Here is a 26644-nt window from a genome sequence, read left to right on the forward strand (position 1 = left end):
TTTTCAAAAGAGAGGTGGTCATCAACTAAAGTGCATGGGACATTTTTGTAACACTAGATGTTCCTAAAGTTATTCAGGTCTTTTGTCTATTGTATTGTATGTATTGTCTACATCGATCGAAAAATATTCTATTACAATTTACAGGGATCCAATTGGATTTTAATGAATTACACCATGGTTGGGCGGCACGGTGGCGTAGTGGTTAGCGCTGCTGCCTCACATCACGGCGGACCCGAGTTCGAGTCCCGCTCTGTGCGGAGTTCGCATGCTCTCCCCGTGTCTGCGTGGGTTCTCTCCGGGTTCTCCGGCTTCCTCCCACCTCCAAAAGCATGCGCTTCAGGTCAATTGGCCGGTCCCAAACTGACCAAACTGACCATAGGAGTGAGTGTGTGTGTGAATGCTTGTTTGTTTCTGTGTGGCTCCGCGGTACACTGGCGTCGTGCCCGGAGTGTCCCCCGCCTCACGCCCTGAGACTGCCATAAAAGTCAGCTGAAATTAGACGAGTACGTAGTTTCGTAGTTTCCATGCAAACTGGTACACAGACGAGTGTCTTCATGTGGACACGGAACGTATCATTCGCTACCAGAACAAGACCGGACGTTTTTTTGAGGCGGACCAAAACATTTGTCAGGAGTTGACGTGGAAGTGTCCGTGTAGAATGGCTGAGTGTAAAGCCGAAATATCCACTGAAAGCCCTTTAGCACCGAACCAAAATGTACAGCCCCAACTCAATAACCCACTCTCAAGAAAGCTCAATAAAATATTGGAGACGAGACTGGATAATGACAAGGTAAACTGGGAGGAATTATCTTACTGCTAGCTAGCTAACGTTCTCTAAATTTTCAAGTCGGTTGCATCAAATGTACGAATGTTTCTGATTTTAAGTAATATTGTATTCCTAGTTACAGTTGGATTGACGGAGTGATATTGTCAGTGTGTGTGTGTTTAAACTTCATAAACACGTAATCTGATTTCTAATTGGCAATGAGACTAATCTTGTCCAGCTGTCATTCAGTGTGACTAGTATATAGTTATAGTATATATCTACCATAGTAATAACCCCAATAAAAATAGATTCTCTTAATTCCTCACAATTTTGTGCGTGCAAGTTTGTGTTTGTTACAATCGGCCCATATTACGTTATGTACTTCTGTCCATTGAGGATATGCTGGAGGCGTTGAAGGCACTCTCGGTGTTCTTCACCGAGAACAGTCTGCGCAGCAGGAGAAATCTTCGCGGTGACATTGAGAGAAGAAGCCTGACGATTAACGAGGAATTTGCACGAATATTTAAAGACGTAAAAGAGGTAAGGCTCAGATTTTTTTCCTAGTAATTTGGTGTCTTAAAATGGCAATATTTATAAAAATGTAACCACCAAAAGGATCTGTGCAATTATTTTATACAGTAGTCATATGCACATTGGACTGACCCTTGCATTTTGTCTACACATCAGTAGAAACGTGGTCACTTCTCATAGACACAGTTGTGTTATTGGTGCACATCAGAATATTTGAATTACTGCGTGAAATTTAGGTTCATGGATTGACGAGGAGTTTTATTTTCAAAGATTGGTGTAAGGTTTTTGGAAAATCACTCAGCTGTAGGAGCTAAATACTGTTGTGGAGAAAGTGAAGGTGGTTGCATTTGTTTCAGTAGTGCTGTGATTGTGATTTTTCATTATTCCATAGGAGCTTGAAAGTGTTAATGAAGATGTCCAGGCCATGAGCACATGTTGTGAGGAAATGACCAATAGATTAAAGGTATGGTATCATCTAATTGAACTGTAGGAAAACTGTTCTTTTATGTACTGTATAATGGTTTATTGAAGCTTAACTGTGAGCTGATGCTTTTGTATGTATTTTTCGACACATATTTAGACTTTAGAAACTTTAAAATTGTATTATTATTATTATTATTATTATTATTACATCCCGCTTAAAAGCGGTGATGTATTGTAATTGTCTGTGTTCATTCGTCCGTTCGTCCTTTAGTTAGACCACCAAAATCTTCGCAACCATTGAAAGATAGAAAGATGAAACAAAAAGCACATTACTTGGGCAGCAAATGGGATGAAAATGTCATTCAGTGACATTTTGAGTGATCTTGAGAAAACTACGTCAAGGTCAAATTTCAACTTTTTTACACTGAGGAACCGGATAAGATAGAAAGACAAGGGAGAAGGCCAGTGTCAGTAAGACCATAGATGAAAGCTAGTGTTTTGATCTATGAAAGTAAATCAGAGCACTATCTTTGATCTTTGACCTATGCAATTAGGTCAGGGCAACATTTTGAATTCAGGGTGTGGCCGGATGTTGCGGTCTGTGACTGCCTTACATCCCACGTCAAAGCTGTGATGTATTGTAATTGTCAGTGTTTGTCCGTTTGTCTGTTCTTTTGTCCGTTCGTTATTTAGTCTGTTTCATCCGTTCGTTGCAGATAGAAAGATTGGGCGACAAAGGGGATGGAAATGAGATGATGAACTTGACCTTGAAAAAACTAGGTCATGGTCTTTGACCTACCCAGAAAGGTCAAAGCTATGCACTTGTCAGATACTACTTTCAGGGTACCCTGACCTACCCTTTGCGGGATGTTGCAGTCTCTGACTGCCTTTTTATTATTATTATAACAAATATTTTTATGTCATTTTTTGAACTTTTTTTTTTCTTTCATCAGGCTGCTAAGGAGCAAACTCAAGACCTCATAGTGAAAACCAATAAGCTGCAGGCAGAAAAGTGAGTTGGTTCTAAATTAAGTTTGGTTGGTATTTGTTTTTGGGGTATTTTGGGTTCACATCTGAGCAGTTTAATCATTTATGTGTTGCACATAATATTGCATTATGTGGAAAAATGGGGTGTATTGTATACCCAACGGTAGTAAATGTATTTCCTGATTTCAGAATGTTTCCAAAATCTCAGGTTGAATAACATAATTTTGAAATGATGGTTCAAAATTATACATTTTTTTTGGAATATTTAGTCTTGTAGAAGTGTTGATTGGAACATTAATTGCAGCACTCAGCCTTATTCTGTCATTGTAAGCACAAGATTTGATGTCATCAAAATCAGAATTTTCCTCTCAGAATGTGAGGTAGTAATAAGATGGAAACTTTATTGTACATGATCAAAGTTCCAAGAAACCTCATTCAGCCATTGGATAAGGTTGCAGCCGGTCTCATCACATGAATCTCTGAATTAAATATTGAAAGACATCTTTGCATCGTTGTCAGTTAAAAACCAGAAATAATGCTCTTTTTGTCTTCCTTTTACCAAGTAATTAGCCCTTTTTCTGTTCTCAGTAATCAAAGCACATGACAGGAATAACATAGTGCACTTTGCAATGAGCTCAAACTTTATTGTACATCTTGTTTACTAAAACATGACCTTGTCTAAAGTGGCACTTTCTGGTTTTCAAGTAGTAGCCTCTGTCAAGATTAAAAAGATTCACAAATTTTATTAGAATGAAACCAAAATTTTTAAATTGTGTATTTTAGATATTTGCATAAATCAAGACGTGAAGCACCAAGAGCAAATTTACACACCATTTCTTTATAGTATCAGATCCGGTGTGGGGGCATGAGGAGTTAGTGAAGTTGTCTTTATTTTTAAAGAGCAGTGATGAATGATTCATGAGGTTGATGAATATCTCACCTGCAGTAATCGTTACAGTAGAATGTTATGTCTTCTGTGTTGTTTGACCTCAGGATATAGTTCCTGTTTACACAGTGTTACTTCTTTTCTTGTTGAATTCATTCTATTACATTTTGAAAGTAGCCCATCAGCATGTTCTTCTATTTGAGTGCATGCAAAGAAATTTGCTGACAGCACGAATTAAGATCCATTAGATATGCAGATCGAGGATAGACATACTGCTCACTATCATAAAGAGTCGTGAGTAGACTCAGCCAGTGTGTCTTGGCTGCTTAGTCAGCTGCATCTCTTGGAATACTGATGGGTGTTTAGTGATGTTTTTTGCTTTGTTTTTTCCTTTATTAAAATATTGACACAAAATGTCATCAGGGTATTTATTAATTTGGCCAACAAAGTGTTTGCAGGGGTTTGAAAGTGAGGCAGCTGCTCATGTTTGTTGATAGATGGAGGCCTGGGGTGAGATTCATTAATGTCTCTAGCGGTGTTGACCTTGGTGCTCAGTGACCTTGTGAGGTGACACATAGGCAGGGGCAGAGGTGATGATAATATTTCTGGCAGAAGACACTGCTGGCATTTGTGATGTACTGCTGCAATTTGATGCTCTGCTGGCACGGATTCAAGACCTGCTTGATGGAGGGGTGGCACTGAAAAGGAAACATATGAGCTCCAAGCCAACAGTGAATATGAATGATCACAAATTATATTATTTGAACAGGGGTCATGTGCAAGGTTGGTTGTTAAAGGTCTTAAATGAATGACCCTCTGATCCTGTTGTTTTTCTACATAGTGATCCCTTTGGGACTTTCTGTCCATCTGCACAGCATTTTAATTTGCTGAAACACAATGACCTCCCAGCCAGATGGGATGGATTCTCCATGTTTGTGTTTGACCTTGTCTTAGCAGTTTTCTTTCAGAAGAGCTGCCAGAGAAAGTGTACAGTCAAGCTGTCTTCCTCCACCCACCCAACAGTCAGCCCAATGAACCGCAACGCTCTTGGTCCGATCCATTTTGGGTCACTTACCTCTTTGCAGTGTTGAATCTGCCTTTTTCAAAGATGATTCTGTTAACAATTATTATAGCCGTACCATATTTGCAGTATAATCTAGCATTTGTGCTTGTGGGGCAATTCAGCTTTGACTGCAATTGTGTTCAAAGCCCTGCAGATGCCCCTGATATGTATTTACCCAGCAGACAAGGCCTGCCCCGAACTGTTTGTTCTCTTATCTGCCAGTGACACTGTGTCATTTGTCAGCTCTAATGAAATGGAAAGGAGCAGCACATTGCTTAAAGTGTGCCAAAGCAAAGGTAAAAGAGGTGTGCCTCTGGGAACAGATGACCTGTGTTTGTCTGCCGGCTTTCAGACATGCTACTCTTTTGTTTTGGCCCAGTGCTCTTCAAAGATGCTGTCAGCAAGTAAATAGGTGTTGTGTGTTGTTCCATAATGACAAGTAACGCTACCCACCTGCCCGATACATGTTATCAGCCGAACAAGTTGAGACTGCTCTCAAACTGTGAACTGTGTTACCTCGGATTGGCTGGAGCTGAAGACGCTCGACTGATTCTTTTTCATTCATTACTGACCCAGTCAAACACCAACTCTATGCCTATGAAGCTGTATGCTAGAGAGCAAATTCAGATAAATTATGTTACTACACCAAAGAAATAAATAGATTTCACTTGTTTCAGCTTCTCATTTTTGCATTGTGATCCCTACATCGTGTGATAAATTGATAAATAAGAAGTTATTTCATTTAGAAAAGCATTTTTGTAAGAATGAATTAAAGCATGCTCTTAAAGTGTCCTGCTTTGACAGAAATCCACGTCGGCTAATAAATCAAGACCTCTGGAGCCCCGAGAGAATGATGACAGTGTGAAATGACACTTGATCCTTTTTTAGGCTCAGCAAGGCTGTTAATTCATGACATGGCCAACAAAGCCTTTAAAATGCCCCATGATAGATTAATCAATTATTAACCAGTACTGATCATTACCCACTTGTCAAAGAAGCAAAGAAATGTGTCATAATTTTTTTCCTTATATACAAAGGTCATAAAGTATAACGGTCATAACCATATATATATAGCAAAATAAGTTAATGGCATTATTTGGTGGCAGGCCTGTGTTGTCTGTATGCCGTCGAGCTTGGTAAATGTTATTTACCAATCAAGCTCTCAGACCTTCAGAAACTGTTCAGGAAATCCTTGTGTTTTATTGCTTTTACAATTTCTGTGCTTAGACAGACAAAATCAATGCATTTACACCCCTGGGCAAAAGAAGACAACTATGATTTATCTTATTTTAAAAAATATAAATTAAATAAACACAATTTTGTACTGTATGTATTTTCTGTGTGCAGGGTAGGTATGTAATAGATGGGCAAAGCTTTCCTGTGGTTTTCTACAGTAAACCCACCATTTGCTGTCTGAAAACCTTTCACAGTTTGCTGCATTAATGCTGTTTCATCCATCTCAGAATACTTCACTGCTCAGAGCCCCAAATATTCTGCCAGCTAGTTTGGCCTTAATATGCACGCATATAATCTTTGTGGGGTAAGATCTGGACTGACTAGACTGCAACATCGGAGTATTCCATGCCGTGACATGTTTGTTGTTCTTGTGTTGTGCTGGAGCATTATTCTGTTGTTGATCCATTACACAACTTGTCTTGGAAAGAGCCCTTTTGGTAATATATATTTTTTGTATTCATTTGTGATGATGTTGATGGACAGTATCGAAGAAGCTCAGAACACCAGATGCAGGATATACCCTCCATACCATAGTTCCTCGTCAATGTTTCTCAGTGGTGATCAATCTGCTGACCAACAAAGACAGAGTTCTCAAAAATTGTCTCATCAATCATCACTGCAGAGAGATTTTGACTTCTCAGATTCACGAAGTGCAGACATTTTTTAAGACGCTCGGTAACAGAAGTAAGATCTTCACTCTTCATAAGATCTTCATTCTTCTAGTCCCTCTCAGTCAGCCTTAAAAACTGGGAGGTTGCTTATTTAGTTCACACAAAAACAAATAGAAAGGAAATTAACTTAGACCAACTAGACGTGAGTGACAAAGAATGATAAAGAATTTAGCTTTCTTTTTTTTTTCCAATTATTTTAAACAGACTCACTGCTGTTTTTGTTTTGTTGTCTTTTTTTCCCCAGGAGTTTTGTCAGGAAGCTTGTGCACTCACACAAGCTGACAAAAACAAATAAATGTTTCACACATTGCAACTCCTTTTCATCTATCACGAAACATTATGTAACTGCTATCTAAAAGAATTTTAACGGTTCACATTTTTGAAGGGAAGAAGACATTTTTTAGTTCATTGTTCTTTGAACACTACCGCTCTGCCTCTCTGGTATTCGGTAATTGCAGTTTGAGAAGAATGTGTCATGTCCTGACAGCACTTTGTAAAATTATTCAACTGCTCCATTGTTCCCTCGCCATCCATTGCTTTGCTGCAACAGTTCCCATAATCCACTTCTCCTCACCTTGTACGGACGTGTGCAGTTAGTCTTTTTTGTGATTTACTTCCCAGGGTAACCGGTTTGTCTTGCTTGAGGCCTGGACTTGAGAAAGTGGGGACATTTCCTATCTGCCGGGGGGAATGTGCTGCAGTTTCACATCTAACACTCTGCTGGTCTGCCATGTGTATGGAATTCAAATTTTTAAATTAGCAAATTATTAATTTCCAAACACTATTTTGAGTCTCAGATGAGTGAGTCGGTCAGTCAGATCAACTTGTAAACTCTTTGACTTGAAGGTGTGTTTATAATGCTTCATAAATGAAATCCTAGACTTTGACATGTTACATGTGACAAGCAAGATAAGGCTTATGAAGCCTTCATGACATGTAGGATCATCAGATGACCAGTAGATTTTTAATGCACCGCATGGACTGTGGGACATTTTGTTCCTTATAGTGTCATGCGCATGTGACTCCTGTAAAAGGAATAACTCATGTTTTTCGTGTTATAAATTCCATATGGACACCACTGCCTAACACAGCAGAACAGGATCCCATCGGTTTTTGTCTGTGCTTCCCACATAAATTTAATTATGAGTAAAAAATATATTGTTGAAGAAACTGCCATGTAGCGCCTCACTCTAACCCATATTATTACATTAGTATTGCTTGCGTGTTGTGTGAAGACAAGCATGTTCTCGCAGAAGAAACTTTTCTAATTATAATCCAGTCAGTTGAATTAATGTCCTCATTAGCATAGCTTGTTTTTCATATTTATATATCACCTTAATCATAGTGAAATGTCAAGAAGCCTCCTATTTAATTTGTAATCTCTCAGTGGCATGATGTGCCTTTATGCTCAGTTTAGTTTTTTTAAGTATGCAGAGTGCACAAATATAACTGTCTCCAGCAGAAGCACGGTTGCTGTGTCTGTAAAATGAAGCAAAATCTTAGCACACAAAACACAACAGCTCCAAATTGTGAGGCTAGCCAACTGGGCTATGAAATAGTCAATCATAGAATCCTGGAACAGATTTACGGCCATTTACTTTCAGCTGGCTGAGCTCCAGTAATAGTTGTGTGAGAGACAATGGTCTGACTTTGGGTGGGGTTCTCCTCCACCGGAACAACCTGGTGATTTACTGGTCCAACCTTGCTTTCACAGAGCGGGCCGAGAATATAGACAAGCTGGTTTGGATAGAATGATGGGGACCGAGGGAGATCTCACTCTTGTGCTCCTATCGCGTGACGGAGTTCCTTGTTAGACTGGGTTGGTTGCCATAGTCACTATTGTGTTGAGACACTTTCAGTGACACCAAGAGTTATTGCTCTGCTCCAGTTGATGGTGACAAAATCTGGCCGCCATTTGGGTCTGATTTGTTGAGTTTCTCTAGTGTCCATATGTCAGTCATTTACTCCCCGCAGCATGTGATATCTCCACTATGTGCCCCCCCCCTTCCGATATCCCACCCAGTTCAACAATAGGAAACATGTGGAGTATGACTGCCATCTCCTGCACAACAGCAAACATTACAGCTTGTTGACAACATGTACCTTTTTTGAAAAAACAAAAACAAAAAACCTTGTAACTTCCTCGTCCAATCTGGAAGGTCAAATGACCTTATTGTACTTTTACAGTCATAAAACTGAATGATGAAGGACAGACACATAAAATGAGAAAGGTTAAAGACTAATTGTGATAAATGCTGAAGAGAAATCATGTGACAAAACATCAAATAGAGGAAAAAAATATTTCTTGAGATATTAAAATGCCAAATATGTCAGGGAAATAAATGATAACATTTAATTTCCACCCACAGTCACGGCCTGGAGGTGAGAGCTCAGGTAGCTCAGGCTTTTCTCACCAAGTTCCAGCTGTCTAACGAAGAAATGGCCACACTGCGTGGTTCTCGGGATGCACCTATTACTGAGGTAATCTTCATTTTAATGTATTCTCATGAATTCAGTCATCCACATTGACAGCATTATGGGTTTGGTGGGATATTAGATATGAAACAGTATTAGAATAGAAGCTCCATCTAGCTCCATCCGAATCCTTTACTAGATCAGTGTTGGATCTTCTTGCTCTGCAAACAGGTTGCTGCTTTTGTAATGAGTTTTCAAATCGTCCACAAAATCCATATGGTAATGATAATTCTTAATCTAAAATGGACTTTTAAGTGTTTTTAATGCCCCCACATTGTATACTAATATGTTTGTAAAAACTGCTGGACAGAATTCAATAAATTTCACACCTGCTTTGAAACGGTCCTAAAGATGTATATCTCTTAACTGGTTTTTCCTTTTGCTTCCACCCCCTTCATCACCATATTTTATACAATCTGCTGTTCATGCTATAGACAGCTCTGAATACTTAATTGGCATGTAAAATAAGGCAAATCCTTTAGTATCTGCTCTATTAGTGCTGTTTGTGACCTATCCTAATTCATTCATTATTGTTTATCCAATTTCCCAGCATTTCTTTGAGGCTCTCAGCCGAGTGAAGCACATCCATGAAGATGTGAAAATTCTCTTGCGAACCAACCAGCAAACTGCAGGGTAGGGTGTTCACCTTAGTGTTTCTCTGTGCCACACTTTTTTTTCTTTTTACCTTTTACAATGGTTCTGGTCTTGTTTTTGTATTCATGCTTTTTATTTACTGGTACACTGTGAATAGTATAGCAGACAATAAAGGAAAACAAACTATTCAGTTGTGTATTGCTGTTTGTGATCTGACACTAAGGTTATTGGTATGTAATATGTGGTATTGGCTTCCATGCTTGTTCCAGGTTAGAAATCATGGAGCAGATGGCCGTGTTACAGGAGACATCATATGAGCAGCTCTACCGCTGGGCTCAGAGTGAGTGCTGTATACAGTGCTAAAACAATGATCACACCACACATTATGCAACGTCTCCAAACTGAACTGAAGAGAGCTCAGTATAACACTGTGCTATTTCTAGTCAGGGTAACTTTGTCTTTTGGATATATTTTGTCTAAAGAATGCTAGAAACCAAACCTGTAGCTGAGCCACGTGCTTCATTGTTGATATCAATCATTTTAATAATAAATTACATCAAATAAAGCCCACTGTGTAAGCATATAAATAGAAAATATTAGTATATAAGTAATTATTATTATTCTGTTGCTAAAAGAACAAATGTAGAAATCCAAAAAATGAAAATGCGTTAATGGTTAAATGACAGGCTTGTTGATTTGTAATTTGTCTGCATGCAGTAGTAATTACTTAAATTTAGGAATGTCTCTCATGTTTGTCAGCTGTCTGGTGGGAGAAGGACACTTTCGCAGAAACATTTCTCAGTGTTTTTGTGAAGAGGGAAGGGCATTTACCTGTCTCCAAGGTTAGATGAGGTCTGACAGGAGTGTGAGAGAGTGCGTTGAACCATTTTTCCCTCAGTCTGGTAAAAAGGCTGCAGCCTGTTCATTGTTTGTTTGAAGCGTAAATAAAACAACTTCTTGGTACCAAGTTGTCGGGAACAGATGATGAATAATTTTCTTAGTGCTTTGAGTGTGGTTCAAAATTGTTGCTGCAGTTAGGAAACTTGAGTGGAGTGTAACTCAAGCTTAGTTACTAGAGAGCAGCTCTTTAGTTATTTCAATCCATTTGCTACATAAACTTCTTGACTTGTCTTCCCACAAAGATGAATGCAGAGGATTGACCCAGGAGACCTGTGATATCAGCCCTGTGTTGAGTCGAGCCATGGAAGCCTTGCAGGACCGACCTGTCCTTTACAAGTAATGTACAAACATTACTGCTAACCCTGGGGGTGCAACTGCACTGTGATTTCACATAATCTGACTCCCTTTTCCAAGCATCACATGATATATGTTGTGATTAGTTGTGTTGTGTGTCCCTTCATTTATTGTCCTCCCCAATGCCAGTCAGTCTTCATGAACACAATATCAACTATAAGGCAGCAGTAACCCTGTGGAATTCACATCTGATTCAGATTCTGGTGCTGATTCTGAAGCGCACTAAGTTGTCAGGTTTGGAGGTGGATGTTTTTAGCCATTAGGATAAGTGTTTGCTCAAACAGGAAAAACATTTATAAAGGAAATGAACAAAAGCACTAAATGCTGATGTCTATGAAAATGAGTGGCACAAAAAAATGCCTGTACCCGCTGAGTTCCTGATGTTTACTCTTAATTTAACTTAGCCCCTAAAACAAAACAAGTCGCAGAGAAGTTTTTCACACATTTTCATGGAAACCACTGTCTATCTATCGCTGCATTCGCTGAAGAGCACCTATCTCAGTCTCCACAAAGTGTCCAATGTAATTTCTTGGCTTTGGATGTTGAGGCTGAGAGTGGAGACCAGCGTTCCAGTAATCTCAGTTCAGAACCATCTCATGTTTAGTCTGTCACAAAAGGCTGCCACCGCCAAGTAATCAAAACAACCTCAGAATCTTTCCTTTTGGAATCGCTGCTGGCATTGTTGATCTGAAACTAACCTCCAATACTCAGTTTGTACATAAACCGTTCACACAAGGTTTGGGTGCTGAATGTCACCTCGTCTCTCCTGTGTTTGCTCAGGTACACCCTGGATGAGTTTGGAACTGCACGCAGGTGTGCGGTGGTCCGAGGTTTCATTGATGCTCTCACTCGTGGAGGGCCAGGAGGAACTCCCCGCCCTATAGAGATGCATTCACACGACCCCATGAGGTACATCTGTGATCCAGAATATTGCTGTTTTCTACAATTCTCTTTCTTGGAGAAATCTAGTGTCATATTGGATTGCTGTAACGTGCCATCGGCAGATTTTACTTAGCTTATCATAAACATCCGAAAAAAAGTTTATTATGTGTGTTTGTTTTTATATATATCAATATGAATAAACTCAAATTTCTTAAATACCCCCCACCCCCAAGTAAATATATAAGTTAAAAGTATTCTATTGTATGATTATAAATGACATCCTTCCTATATCCATTAGACTTCGTTCCCACCTCTGTGCTTCTTAACCTTTTAAACTCAATTCAAGAGGATGTTAGATGTGTCAGAGTCTATCTGTGCTTCCTGTTGTACCACATCCTCTTCCCTCCTCCTCCTTCTCTGCCCAGGAGCCAAATGGGAGTCTTTCTCAGAATACTAGCCACGTTTGGAACAGAAAATCACATCTATTTTATAGGAGGCATTGGCAGTTCTGAGAACATTGAGTTTGTTCTCACCACCCTATGTCCTCACTCTAATTCACAAGCACACTCACACACAGAGAGAGGCTTACACTCGATAATCAAAGTTGAGGTTTGACGATTTCCAACGTTACTTAACACCAAAGCCACGTGTATATGTTTATCTCTGTGGAGTAAAGCACTCAACATAGCTGCGGTCATGGGTAACATTAACCCTCGGGTTGGCATATTTTTTTCACCCAGACTGTTTGGTTTCTCCTGCAGGTATGTAGGAGACATGCTGGCCTGGCTGCACCAAGCAACCGCATCTGAAAAAGAGCATCTAGAAGCTCTGCTGAAACAGGTTACTTTGAAAGGTAGGATGCATTCTCCATGAACAATGGGAAGTTATCCATGATGATCCAAATTTCTTTGTTTTGTTGTTATATCTTTTGAGTTAACAAAGCACAATTCAGGAACAGGGTTTTTTTTTTTTTTTTTTAACCAAATCTACACAAAACAGCCAAGCACTACAGTGATGCTTTTTGCTATTAAGGGATTTATTTTTTCTTTCATATTTGTTTTGGTCTGTTTCTATTGTTACAAGTTACACTTCTGCTCATTCTGGTGGCTGGTTTATTTTCCAGAGCAGAGCTCAAACACTGTTCAATATTCTTTTCCCGAAACCTTCTTCAAACATCAGCCAAGAACTGATGAGATGTCTGTTGCTGTATTATTTGTAACAATGGTTACACATTTAATTCTGTGAATGGGATATGGCACAAAAGATGATTTCAGGTCACAACTCAAACTCTCCAGTATTTCTTCATGAAACTTCATCTCTTGTGAAGAGAGCATGTGTCATTTGTTGTCTACCTAACTCCCAGAATTTTAAGCATTCATTTATTTTTGAAAATTAAAAGCTTGTTCAGATGCATGTATGCACTGGAACTATTGAAAGTACTCAATCAATGTGTTAAGAGATGTCAGCAGCAGTTCGTGTAGCAAATCTAATTCTTAAGCACAGTTAAACCCAATAGACTAATCCTGTATCATTTTATACTAATTTAATTTCTTCACGTCAGCAAGACAGCAAAGCAAGAGTTATCAGTCATCATCTGTGTTTGCTCTTTGTCCTTTTTCATATGGTTAGACGTGGAAAAGAACATGCAAGAGGTGGTGGGACACATCACTGAGGGAGTTTGCAGGCCGCTGAAAGTGAGTGATCAAACTAATTTCAGAAACTATTTGTGAACTGTACAGATTCCATCATTTCTTATACTCGTATGTCATGGATTCTTTCCCCAAGGTTCGGATTGAACAGGTGATCGTGGCCGAGCCAGGAGCTGTCCTGCTGTATAAGCTGTCCAACATTCTCAAGTTCTACCACCACACAGTGAGGTATTTAACATCACAATGTTTGCTGTCAAATAACAGCCAAGTATTGGCACACGAGCTGAAATAGTTCAGTCAATCATTGAGCAAGTAAATATAAGCTAAAAATATTCATAAACAATTATTCAGTAAAATCCATGGTGCACTGGCATCGCACCCAGGTATTGAAGATGAATGAACGAATGAATATTCAGTTAAATTGGACAACAAACAATTGTTTTTGTTTTAACATATTGTAGAAATAGCTGTAAGTTGAGTACATCAGTTACAAACAGGAAATTTAAGGGTCACCTAAGGTTCTATAAGTTTATGATGGGCAGTGTTTGCTATATTTAGACAAATATAAGAAAAGAAAACCAGTCTAAGGTTTTGAACCTCCTGCTTTTCTCCTGGATTTTTGTTCAGCTCTATCATTGGAACCAGTGCAGCTTCTTTGCTAATCACAATGGAAGAAATGCACTTCCTGAGCAAAAAGATGTTCTTCAACAGTCTGAGCCTTCATGCAAGCAGACTCATGGACAAGGTACAGTATGTGTGTGATTTGCTCTGTCATGGCAAACAATGCCATCATGTAAGGTAAATGACATGCGTTTTATTTTTTTACCTCTACATCTAGATTTCAAAGATAACGTAGATATTCCTGAAACACTTGTAAACTGTTTCAGCTTGTAGACCAAAGTCTTGAAAAGGTGCCAGCTGCCAGGAAAAAAAACCCCACCAAACTTGTCATCATTTAGTTAAATTACCATCCAAATACACTTAAGCACAAGCAGCTCTTCCACAGAAGACGCTGACTGTGTCCTGATCAATAGTATTTACGAGAATTGTCCCTGTAGCTCGGTGTTAATAAAATGGGGGCCCTCCGGGTTTAGGTGTCAATTTCGGCTAATACCAGGAACACAGGTTTCTCATAATTTCCTCTGTTAGGTGGTCAGGCTCCCTTCTATGTCCAGAGCTCAATGAAATCAAAATGGTCTTCATTAAATGCTCTTCGAACTCTAAACAAGCTGAGGCTCAGGGAAGCAGCAGGGAGCACTTGTATGTTCAGTCTGTCATGCTGCTCATTAGGGACGCTTAATGTTATTAGCGCTTATTGTCTTGATGAAGGCTGCATCCCACATACAGCAAATCTCTCTGATAATAATTTTGCACGTTCGCTCTGTCCATTAATGGCTTTCCCTTTCCTTGTCCTGCCAGGTGGAGCTGCCTCCTGCAGATCTGGGACCAACTGCCTCCCTTACTCAGACTCTCTCCCTCCTCAGGGAGGTGCTAGCCTCCCATGACTCATCAGTGGTTCCACTGGACGCCCGCCAAGCTGACTTTGCTCAGGTATACAGTATAATCCAAATGCATGGACACCAAGCTTATCACCTTTTTATAAATGAATGAATAAATAAATGTACACACACACACACACACACACACACACACGCACACACACACACACACACACACACACACACACACACACACACACACACACACACACACACACACACACACACACACACACACACACACACACACACAGTATATATGAAAGTCAGAAGTGAACACGACAGCTTAAAGCAGTTTCTAAAGCTTCCAGTCCATCCTAACTTTTTCTATCTGCCTGTCTAGATAGGTAGATATGTAGGATGGGCTGGAAGTTTTAAGCTGCTGTGTTCACTTCTGACTTGTAATACCTTGTATTAAACAAGCAGAAGCTGCACAAGGTTTCCTCTCCAACAGTGATTGCGTAGATACTCTGTTTAGTAATTCCAGTCATGCATTAAAAATAAAATAGCTGATTTGAATAAAAAGAAAATACATCTATTGAATGATGCGTGTCCTGAAAAACATTATTTGCCACCTCCTCACCTCTCATAAATAAACAGTCCATTTTAACCCTTTAAAGCTGACTGTATCATATTTAATACACTCAGCTTTTCAGGATTTTGATACTTCTCCATCATATAGTTGACTTTTTCCCCCCGATAAGCCTGGTGTATACAACCAGACACATGCACCTATATTTTCAAGGTGTAGAGACATTTAATCCACAGTAATATTTGAGATTTTAGAATATTTTTGGGTAATGGTGATGTGGGACAACTATGAAAAAGATTAACCGATCTCTGTGCGCCCTGTCAGTCTGTAGAAATTCAGTTTTTTACTTGTGAAAAGTCATTGTGAACAGGAAGGAATCAGAACTAAAAACCATCAATGTGTAACCCTAACCTTTTGTCCCTTGGTTCAGAGCACAAAAGCCTGATTTGATTGTCCTAGCTTTCTTTGTTGTTTCCAGGTGCTCTCTTGCATCTTGGATCCCCTCCTACAGTTGTGTACTGTGTCAGCCAGTAACCTCGGCACTGCTGACATGGCCAGCTATATGGTCAACTCCTTGTATGTCATGAAAACCACGCTGGCTCTCTTTGAGTTCACTGACAAGAGGCTCGAGATGCTCGAGTTCCAGGTATGCCTAAACCCTAAACAGTTATCTACGAATAAGTGATACATCTGTGGTTATAGTTCACAGTTTTATATTTAATTAGATGTGATCAGTGATGTGACTCTTAACAACAACACACCACACTTCTGTGGGACAAAGGCAGTGATTTTATTAAAATAAATTGTGAGTACGTGTATTGTTCATTACAGACAATTGATATGTTTTTCTCATGGAAAACCCATAGATTGCTGATCTTTAATTGAAGAGATTTAATTTACACTCTCACTGGAGGCTATGTGTCACGCATTGTTGTTCATGTTCCAATGCACCATATGTTCCTCTATTTTTAGCACATCTTTTGTGAGTGCACACCACAAGAGCTCATGTGGAAGTTTCATTATCAGTAGCATAGTGGTTCTCCATTAAACGCCGGTATCGCTGACTCATGTTTCAGACCTGGACGAGATTTTAAGCTGCTCTCTCCCACGCTTTCATAGATTGAGGCTCACCTTGACACCCTGATCAATGAGCAGGCATCGTATGTCCTGACGAGAGCTGGACTGAGTTATATCTACAACTGTGTCCAGCAGCACAGCGCTGAACAGGTGGGGCATTCAACTAACTACACTCTGGCATGAATTCAGTCATGCTCTCACAACTGTGGACTTTTTCTCACATCTCTCTCGTTAAATTCCCTAATGGCCCTCTTTTAAAATATATAAGCCTTTTTTTTTTTCTTTTTACTCCTGTCCACCTCTTTGGGTTTTATAACAGCTATCGTTATGGCTACCACATGACCAATGTCGCTAGTAGAGCTTAATAGCATTTCTATCAGATTTTTCAGAAAGAGAAAGGAGCACAGGGAAGCAGATCATATTATGCTCTCCAGAAGTGGTGCAAATGAGAGTGATTACGACCTGAAGCCTTCCTACATTTGTAGCACACTTTGCCAGCTGGCTCTGCTGTGACCGATAGTTATGGTTTACCATTCAAATCTGAAATCCTGGTTCATGTCAGGATACACCACACCCTGCTGCCTTTACTGCTGCTGGATGCAGTGTTTAATCAGGAGCTGTCATTCTTCTGCAAACTTCTTTACTCCTCAGGTGGCCCAGCTGGTTTTCTTTAAATAAGCCACTGTTTGCAAAGGCAATGTCATTTCAGGCTGTCTTTAAAATGAGAACATCCCAGATGTCGTTGACTTACAATGAACTAGCTAGTTACATTTAAACGTGCAAGGATTGATACACTATCTGCTTAACATTCAATATCCTAAAAATGTATTCGATGAATCTGTTTAAAATGTCACAAACTAGAAATCAGTGATTTCAGCCACATTGTTGTTCATTTCCTAGAAGAGGATTTTGAAGGCTCCTTGTATTATAACATGCCCATATCTCCATAAACTCCTTCCAGCTACCACAACATAGCTCTGACCCTTGCACTGCCGTCCTTTTGCTGCTTTTACTGTTAGCAATTTAGGCATTTAAGGTTGGCTTAATGTTGCCATTGTGGATAATAAGCATTAGTTCATTGCCTGAAAAGCACCTGCTGTGTTCATAATCTCAGTTATTTACTCATGTTGTTCAAATCAGGACTGGCAAGTTTAGTGTAGTGTTAAGTGTTTTATTTTACATCATAAGTGCCATCAGTATGTCTTTTACTGATAGATATTTACTCTCATTTCCATTTTGAGTATATATGGAACCTTTTGCAGCTGTGCAACAACCAAGACAAATGTTTAACCAGTCAACCAACATTCATCCTTTTAAAAAGTATGGTAGCAGTATTTATCATTTTATTATAGCACAGCTATTGTTGTCCAACCCAGGTGGAATTATTTTGTTTCATTAGTTTCATGAAAGAACACAACAGTACCCAACCAAGGTGTTCATGCCTGAAACATAGAAATAATGAATCATCATTATAGGAAGCTTGATGTAATTTAATTCATTCCGTCATCATCGTGTCTCTGCCTCCATCCTTGATGAGTATCGATGTTACGAAATTGCCTGATATCGTCTGGCGGCTGAATATGTTCCATCTTGTAATTATGTGTCTAAACTACACTGTAATTTTTCTCAACAAACTTTCTTCTGTTTTCTGCCTCAAGACTACGTGTGTTACAAAATTGATAGCTAACTTTAGTACCGTAATGTGTTTACAAACAAACAAATGACAAGAAGACTCCTTTTCCACACTGCCTGCAGACATGAATGAATGTGATGTTTGTTTATTACTGATATTGTGATCTTGAGCTGACTTCTAAGCAGATGTACACTTTTCTGTCTCAGGGTCCTCTGTCCCTCCTTCCCAACATGGACAGCTCCTCTGTGAAAGCAGCAATGGTGAGTTGCACTCACGTTTTAATAAGGCAACATTTTCAGTTGGAATCATTAATTTCTCACTAAATCACACTGATTTGTCAACAGGTCCAATTTGATCGGTACTTGTCGTCGCCTGACACACTTGTGATGCCGCAGCTCAACTTCCTGCTCAGTGCAGCTATTAAGTGAGTTCCTGTCCTTATTGTTGATAGTGGTTTCCTCCGTTCACGCAGGCAGTAGTCACGCTTCATGTTAAATGTTTTTTCAACATTGTGTAGTGGTTTCAAAGGTTGAAGAGCATTATAAAGTGTGATAAAAATAGAACAGGGGCTTTGACCTATTAATGTTCTACATTTGGTTCCATTGATTCCCAAATGCGATATGATCATTACTGCACTCCAAAGAAAACACTTGACTAAATGTACGCTGATTTTGGATGCTAAATTGCTAAATTCACCAACACAGAGGGGGAAAAAGAGAGGGACAGAGACAGAATAGGTTTGCAGGACTGCCTGTATTTGTCATATTGATCAGAAAATGCACATGCTTTTAGCTCAGTACAGCTGCTATATTGAAGCACTTTCTATGAGTCACGTTTACTGGGAAGTGCAGCATGTCTGAAGAGCACTCTGTACCTCAGGTTAATGTTCTCTATTAATGGACATGGGAGGACTGATGTGCAGGACGCCATTAATTAGCTTCTGGTCCATTTCTTACTTACACTCCTTCCCTGAAATCATTCCTGCTTGTCGTCTTTCTCTCTGTTGCTCAAGTCTGTTTCTCTGTTCACCTAGATATACAAAATCATCAATGAGCACTCTGAAAGCACTCACAGACTGTACAAATAATGGGAATGTACATTTAGATTCCCTTCATTTCACCTTTCTTGTTAGTGCAGAGCAACTGGGGTGGATTATGATGTTACACACTGCCCCGTAATTCTCTGTTGGCCAATTAAAAAACATAAATCTCAAGAGCTGTCGGTAGGATACAGAAGAGGAGCTCCTAACAAGCTCTGCAGTGCAAATGGTAGAACCTCCATTCAGACTTGCCCACAAAAAATAATGTCATTATCTATTTATTTATTTATTCAGTTTATTTTCTTCTTTCCAGACATTTTAGTACAACAGATTTTACTTTCATCAGTGTTGAGACATCAGCAACAACATCCGAAAAGAAAAAAAAGGGTTGACGGGTAGAAGCCATTGGCTTGCAAGGTTCCCGTCCCCTAAACCATCAACATCTCTCTCATTACAGCACATTGTCAACCAATTCATAAATTGCATGTCACAAATCAATTTCAATTATTTTATTCTGGTACATTGTTGTTTTAATCCCTCTATTTAGTCCAATAGGCATGCGTCTTTGCACACATCTTTATCAATTCTTGAGAAGAGTCCAAATTTTGTTAATGTTCATTTTGCGATTCCTTTGAAGGGTTGTGTCTGGTCAGTAGTGTCCTTGTTTTCTCAGCACTCCTTTCCTTTCCACTTTCGTAGCAGTCATAACATCTTGCATGTACTCAGTTACTGCACAATGGTTACAGTGACATTTGTTTCACAGGATTGACAACATGAAGTTTAATTCATCATAACAGTGCAGTCCTTTAACCATCATTCACGTCAGAATTATAACCATGCAAAATCATGTTTTTAAATGCTTTTTTAAAGGCACTTAGAGTTCCTATACTCCTAATTTCATTATCCAGTTTATTCCAGAGTTTGACACCAGAGAACAATAATGAAAATGTTTTTAATGTTGTTCTTGCTTTTTTCTGTACAAATGCTGTGTTTTCTCTTCGTTGGTAACTGGATTCATTAATCTGTATTTGTGATTGTATGTTTTGAGGTAAATTGTTATTGGCTGCTTTATACATAAGTTGCACAGTTTTATAGCTGATGATGTCATGTATTTTCAGTAGTTTAGATTTAATAAATAAGTGGTTTGTGTGAGCTCTATAATGTTTATTGTGAATAATTCTCAAGGCTCTTTTCTGGGTCAGGAATTAAATTATCCTCAGGTGTTATGTGGATTTTTCCATAGGAATGTAATCATTTACACTCAAAATGAGAAAGAAACGGTAGACAAAAATGGGATCTTTTTAAATACTTCAGTAGATTTAGACAATTATTTTCTTGTTTGAATTCATTGTTTGGGCTTTTAAACGTTAGCATTGATGTAGTAAATGAAGCTCAAAGTCTGTGAATATTAAATTATTACAACACAAGATTAAACACATTAAACTGGAACCAATTCTTTGACATTAGAATATTGAATTTTATTTAAGATTTTTGAAAGTATGTTGGTTAGTCAGCCACTGTGACTAATTCATGACACTTGTGCATTAATCTTGTGATATGTATAGATGGCAGTGTGCACCACATACTGCTGCTCATTGTTTTGACACAGTGGGGCACTCAGTGGTCGCTGAGGGGGAAATAATAATTGGGACAAATTCTTTCTCATGGCTGACTTATTTCAGCTCTTTATCAGTGCCTAATTGCAGCATAGCTCCATTTTCCCAATTTAGACCAGAATTGGACTGACTTTAATGGCTGAATCTCAACTGCTTCTGCTTTTGTCAGTATAAAAATCTGCACATTTCTGTTTTTGCAGGGAGCAAATTTTCCGCCAGTCCACCGAACTGGTTTGCAGAGCCTATGAGGAAGTTTATGCAGCACTGCTTGGCCCAGGTAATGCCTACAAAGATCCAGAGAACCTTGTACCAAGATCACCTAAGCAGGTTCAGACCTTGCTGTCCTGAGAGACACTTTTGGTCACCTGCTTGATTTCCAAAAACACAGGACGAGTCCAAGCGACAGTCTGCAGGTTATTTAAAGAGCTGTGTTATTTCTACATTATAATATTACAATTGTATATAATAGAAGTTAACTTGGGTTTTTATGTAGGTGGAGTGGGATGTGGGTTCTGACACATCCTCCACTGGACAAGGAGGAAAGAATATTATATGTATGTTTTCCTTCATTCACTTTGTCTCCTTCCACTGCAGCAGGCAGTCTGGTTGTTTTCCTCTCTGTGACACATAGTGAAGGTCTCATTGTTCCATTTACTCATTTAGTTGTGAAGATTTCTGTAAAATATTAAACATTGTACAAAATATGAAGTCTGAATGAAGAGTTTTTTTCTTATATCAATACACTTTAAAGTGAATATTCAACCTCAATGCCAAGAGGCCCTGTAATATTTGGTACAGAGTTTGTTTATTTGTAATCTGTTTTCTTCTTGGGGGGGTTATTTAAGTTGTAAAAATAAAATGGGAACTTCTCTTACCATCTTATTTGAGTTTTAAAAATGTTGAAATAATAGAGTCCAGACATTTGGCATAAAGCCTACCTTTGACTGAAACCATGGCCTTTTAAAAAAACTTGAGGTCATGTAAGACAGGAGAATTTCTTCAAAATTAAACTCAAATTTTCTAATAGGCTGACATGAATCCGCCTTTCTCACTGTGCTTCCATTTGGACTACATACAGCATCTAGGATTCATTCCAACTATCGATCCGTTCATCATTTATCCATCCATCATCCATCAATATGTAGTCACTCTGTCCTGACCAAGAGATTCCAGCTCTACCTTACAGAATGACTGCTGCTACAAATGTTTGAGGGTTCGACAGCAGATGACGCTTCATCTTCCTGCTTAGTTCCCTCTCCACAACATTCTGGTAAAAGAGAAGCTGGCTAGCGTTGCTGCTGATGCTGCATCAATAACTTTCCCTTCACTCATTCCGTTTTACCTTTGCCTGTGTACAAGATCCTGAGATCTTTTTTCACTAGGTGTAGCGACTCTCCCGACAGAGGGTGCAATCCAGAAATTCAGGTTTTGGAACAAAGGCCTTTAACTTGTACGACTGTCTCGTGTTTATATTTTTATATCCACAGTCTTTAAAATGGGGCAGCTTTTCCCCATATCTTGTCATACTGTTTCAAATCACAGAGGGAGCACAGACATAACAAAGCATTGATTTCATAATAATTTTCAGCTTTCATAGATTCCACAGAATCCTAAAAATTTTGAAGGCTCAAAAGAATTGGCTCAAATCCACAGACACCCAAAAATACACACAAAGATATGGCTAGTTTTACTACAATGAATGCAATGTAGCCACTGTGTATTTAATCAGATAATCCCAATAGTTTGTTAGTTTTGACCTCCACAGAAAGTAAAGTCCACAGGGTTTAATAGTCTGGACAGGATGGTTTATGATGTCATATTTGTGAAAATCTGACATCACTCACTCCGTGTAATCCCCTCCAATGCGCCAATGAAACAAAGAGAAGTGATTATTGAACTGGTCTGTTGTTATGGTCTCTGATATTCTTGCTATCTGACAACAAGGGTCATGACAGGAGTTCTCAACTTGGCTGTGCTGTCAACAGTGAGTCCCAGGATTTCCCCAGCCCACAAAAAGTTACTCACATATCACTGGCTAGAACATTTAGTCCTGGGAATAATTGTAATACCACAGACTTCAGCATCTGGAGTTGTTAAGTACTTGAAATAGACTCACAATATCTTCTTCAGTTCTGCTTGACTTGGATATGATCTCAGTTTTTACTCAGAACTTTTTAAGACTAAGTCAGGTGAGCTTTTAGATACGTAACTAGAGATATAAATGTACTGCTAATATGAAATACACATAGACACACTGTGCTTGCCAGACCTCTCAGTTATGTGGGAACACACATGTGGACATACACAGTCAACATGTCAGCTGGTAGCTGCATTAATGAATTGGGTGATGTGTGTGTGTGTGTGGGGGGGGGGGGGTCACTTAGAAGCAGGTAGTGGAGAGCAGGGTGACAAACATTGATCTCATCATCTGCTCCATATGACAGTGTTCACCAAGCCTTTGCCTGCTGAGGCGTGAGATCATCAAAGATCTGGGTTTAAGGATGATGCCTGCAGCATTAATTTTGTTTTTTAGCCTCTCAGTGCAATGGCTGCTGATTAAAATCAGTCCAGGGCTGATCACTTGACTCTGATCTTCTGGTTCAAGTGAAACTTTGAAAGGAAAATGAGTCAAACAAATGCACAGTCATACTGTCTCACTGCCCTCTTGTTCTCCTTGTTAATGCTTAGAGATATTATGCGCTACTTCTTCACCTTGAATCATCACCTCTGCAGAGGATCTGACAACAAGTTGGACAAGATCAGCGAGGCTTTTGTTTCGAAATAGGGTGATGATGTTTTCAGGTACATCATTTTGTGAAGTCTTACTACAGTTCAAATGCTGGAAAAATGTAAGCACTAGCAGAGTCAGTAATAGGTCAATAATAAGGTGCATCTAAAGTAGTCAATGAAAATAATCCTGTGACTAATGCCTCCCACTAAAAATAAGTACATGTGCGTGACATGACTTTTATTTTCTGTGAGGGAGGGAGCACTTTGAGGGAGCACTTTGGAAAAACTGATGTCAGTACTGTTGCACATTGCCTGTATTTATTTGTCATGAAGAATGTAAAGCTTTACAATAAAGTCATGCAATAACTTAGTAGCTCAGGTAAATGGACAGTTATTAAAATGTACTGATAGTATAATTATCAAAACATTCTTGATTTTGGTTTTCTAATAAGTCTAGCATATGTTTCTAAGTCAAGTTCATTCTCCCACCAAATTTAATGTAAAACCATCCAATGTTTTTTGAGTAATTCCACCAACAAATAACATAACGGAACAACAAATTATCAGACGTGGTTGAAAACCTAATCTCCTTGTTGGAGCTAATCCATTACGATCAAGTACTGTACTGTATCATCAGGGTTTAATTTCTATTTAGTTCTCAGTCAGAAACAGACACTGCTGTAATGACTGTATGGAAAGTGTAAATAGAATTTGTTTTGTTTTTCCAGACCAACCAAACAGAATAATCTGCATACACGAAGAACCTTATTCATGATATAATCGATATTTTCATCATTTTGCTGCTATAGTTGTGTTAAATGTTAACTTCACCATTATCTTACCGTATTTTAAGTGAATATTTAACTTCATTACTTGTCTGCCCTTTCCATGACTCCGAACTTTTCACTACAGCCTTCAAAAGTAGTGGTCAAGGATACATGGTTATAATAAAATACACATATCCTTTCCAACATTTTTTTAAACATTTCACCTGGTAAAATCAAGGTTCTGATTGATGAATGAAGAGTGAAAAAAAATCAAAACTTCCTGGGAATATGAGACAACCTAATCTTTGAAATACTCCTCTGATTCATAATCTTCACACACAGATACTATATCTGATAGGAAGTTGTAAAGAGATAATATAATGGACTTTGCGTCACAAAACAAAGAATAAAAATAGGTATGTGGTAAAGTGTACTATTCATGTGTTATATAGTATCTTCATTCACAAATTGTGCTGTACTTGGTGATTATAGACAGCTATGATACCTTGTTAAACTTTGAACACAACATTCCACAAACCGTGATATATTTACATATATCATTATCTTAATCAATACTGTGGGTTCAGGCTAGGATTGAGAATAGGTTCAAATATCTCCGCCTTAACATCAATGCTGCTTGCAATTATTTCTCCATGTCAACGTTACTATCTGGAAATACTATCACTTTGCCAGCTTCTCTCTATCCTTAGATGTTCTTATTATGTCATTATTATGTAATTTGTCTATCAGCACAGAAAGGGGGACACAAACACGAGAAGGACTGACCTGAAACACAAGCGCGGACAGTAGCCTGATATTTTATTCAGATTTTCTGCTGCTTCTGTCAATCTAATTAGAAATCCATTCAGTGCACTCAACATGACACATTCATTCAGAAGCTTCAAAACTGTCTGAAAAGGCAGCATTTCTGCAGCTTGTGAATGTGACACATAAGATTTATAAATTATTAATGCACGTCCATCTGGCATTGAAATCGACAGGCATACTCCCTGTCCGACCAGATGCATGTCCAGGTGGCCTGATAAACAAAGCATATCAGAGACAGGAGCAGCACAGTGTTTGGTTAGTTGTGGGCTGGGAGGAAAGAACGGAGATGACTGGCCAAAGATCAGCCAATGATGTAGCTGCCTTGCCCTCATGCAGTTGGAAAAGGTTGGACCCCTGATGGTGCCCCAGAATCCTTGTGCAGTATTGGATGTAGCTGTGATACTTTATTGTGTAAGGTTTTCGTCCCAGCAGAAACATGTTTACTTTTGCTGGTATGAACACTTTGTACAGAATCCGGAGTGTGTGTTTAGCAATTTCCAAATTGTTTCATTAATGATGTTCCGTGTTGTTTATTTCTCCGCAAGAACTAGACATCTTTGAGTTGTGTTAATCATAAAATGGAGATACACACAATATACACACACACAATATGATAAAGACTGCCTGTCATCCAGTTGTAGTCAGATATGTGGGTTTACTTCCTCTGGTCATTATTTACCACAGTCCATGTCGATTTTCAACTGGACTGTGACTTTTTTTCCCCCCATCCTTTTAAAAGATCACCAGGTCTGTCATCAAATCCATGAACCCGAGACACAGACCTGTTCACACCAACTGAAAAGAGAACAAGAACATGTAACAAATTTACCATGACTAATGCCTCTGAGTAATCCAACATGCTGTCAATCATTACTCATACGAAGAGTACTGTCTCCCGCTCCCATTGGTCCGAATGTGGCCGTGTTGTGCTCTTCTTCAAGCCACGGTCCCATGACTCCCATTCTGTGGCAAAGAAATGATGTGTGTGTGTGCGTGTGTGTGTGTGTGTGTGTGTGTGTGTGTGTGTGTGTGTGTGTGTGTGAGCATGCGAACAAGTGCGTGTATGCCAATAAGCCAGCAATTACATGGGTGAGGGTTGTTCTTGTGGTGTGGGCCACAGCCACCAAGCTGGTCACAGAACTTTTATGTGTCTCTGTTCAGGGACAATAAACAAAGATATATGTGAGCACAAGCTATAGCAGGATTAACTCTGTGGTGTTTTGAAGCCAGGATGCCTGGGAGAGGATGCAATGATAGGAGGCAGACGTCCATCAAACCTGGCAGCATCCGCTCTGGCGCTGTACTCCATCACTGTAGTTCTAGGTTACGGTTTAGTGTCATTGTCTCATCCTAACATCAATTATACCACATTTGTATATTCATGGTAAACTGGTGAAGTCCAATACTTCTGTGCATTCCTAGTATTTTACTTTTGACACACCTAAAGTCACATTTAAAAAAATTTCCTTTGGTTGTTTAACTGTTTTAAAATTATTTGATATTTTT

The 26644-nt window shown here is 39.0% G+C and overlaps 1 protein-coding gene across 1 annotated transcript; it reads left to right on the top strand.

The window, feature by feature from the left end:
* The first annotated feature begins 600 nt into the window (after window positions 1–600).
* Window positions 601–21527, top strand: cog6 (component of oligomeric golgi complex 6). Its single transcript, XM_068317145.1, has 19 exons — window positions 601–790; window positions 1163–1306; window positions 1689–1760; window positions 2674–2732; window positions 8933–9044; window positions 9589–9671; window positions 9902–9972; window positions 10775–10868; window positions 11667–11795; window positions 12530–12621; window positions 13398–13462; window positions 13554–13645; window positions 14045–14162; window positions 14837–14968; window positions 15927–16094; window positions 16568–16675; window positions 18365–18418; window positions 18503–18582; window positions 21014–21527. Exons 1-19 carry the CDS (start codon window positions 659–661, stop codon window positions 21159–21161), a joined length of 1953 nt encoding a protein of 650 aa, XP_068173246.1. The 5' UTR covers window positions 601–658; the 3' UTR covers window positions 21162–21527.
* The last annotated feature ends 5117 nt before the right edge of the window (window positions 21528–26644 follow it).

This window comes from Antennarius striatus, chromosome 6 (assembly GCF_040054535.1).
Source record: "Antennarius striatus isolate MH-2024 chromosome 6, ASM4005453v1, whole genome shotgun sequence".
Classification (NCBI taxonomy): Eukaryota; Metazoa; Chordata; class Actinopteri; order Lophiiformes; family Antennariidae; genus Antennarius; species Antennarius striatus.

Bases quoted from the DNA above. Each gene is read 5' to 3' on its own strand.
- cog6 (XM_068317145.1), top strand. From the start codon at position 659: ATGGCTGAGTGTAAAGCCGAAATATCCACTGAAAGCCCTTTAGCACCG. The intron at 9,045-9,588 runs GTAATCTTCATT...CCAATTTCCCAG, and splicing joins GGGATGCACCTATTACTGAG to CATTTCTTTGAGGCTCTCAG. The intron at 13,463-13,553 runs GTGAGTGATCAA...TCTTTCCCCAAG, and splicing joins GAGTTTGCAGGCCGCTGAAA to GTTCGGATTGAACAGGTGAT.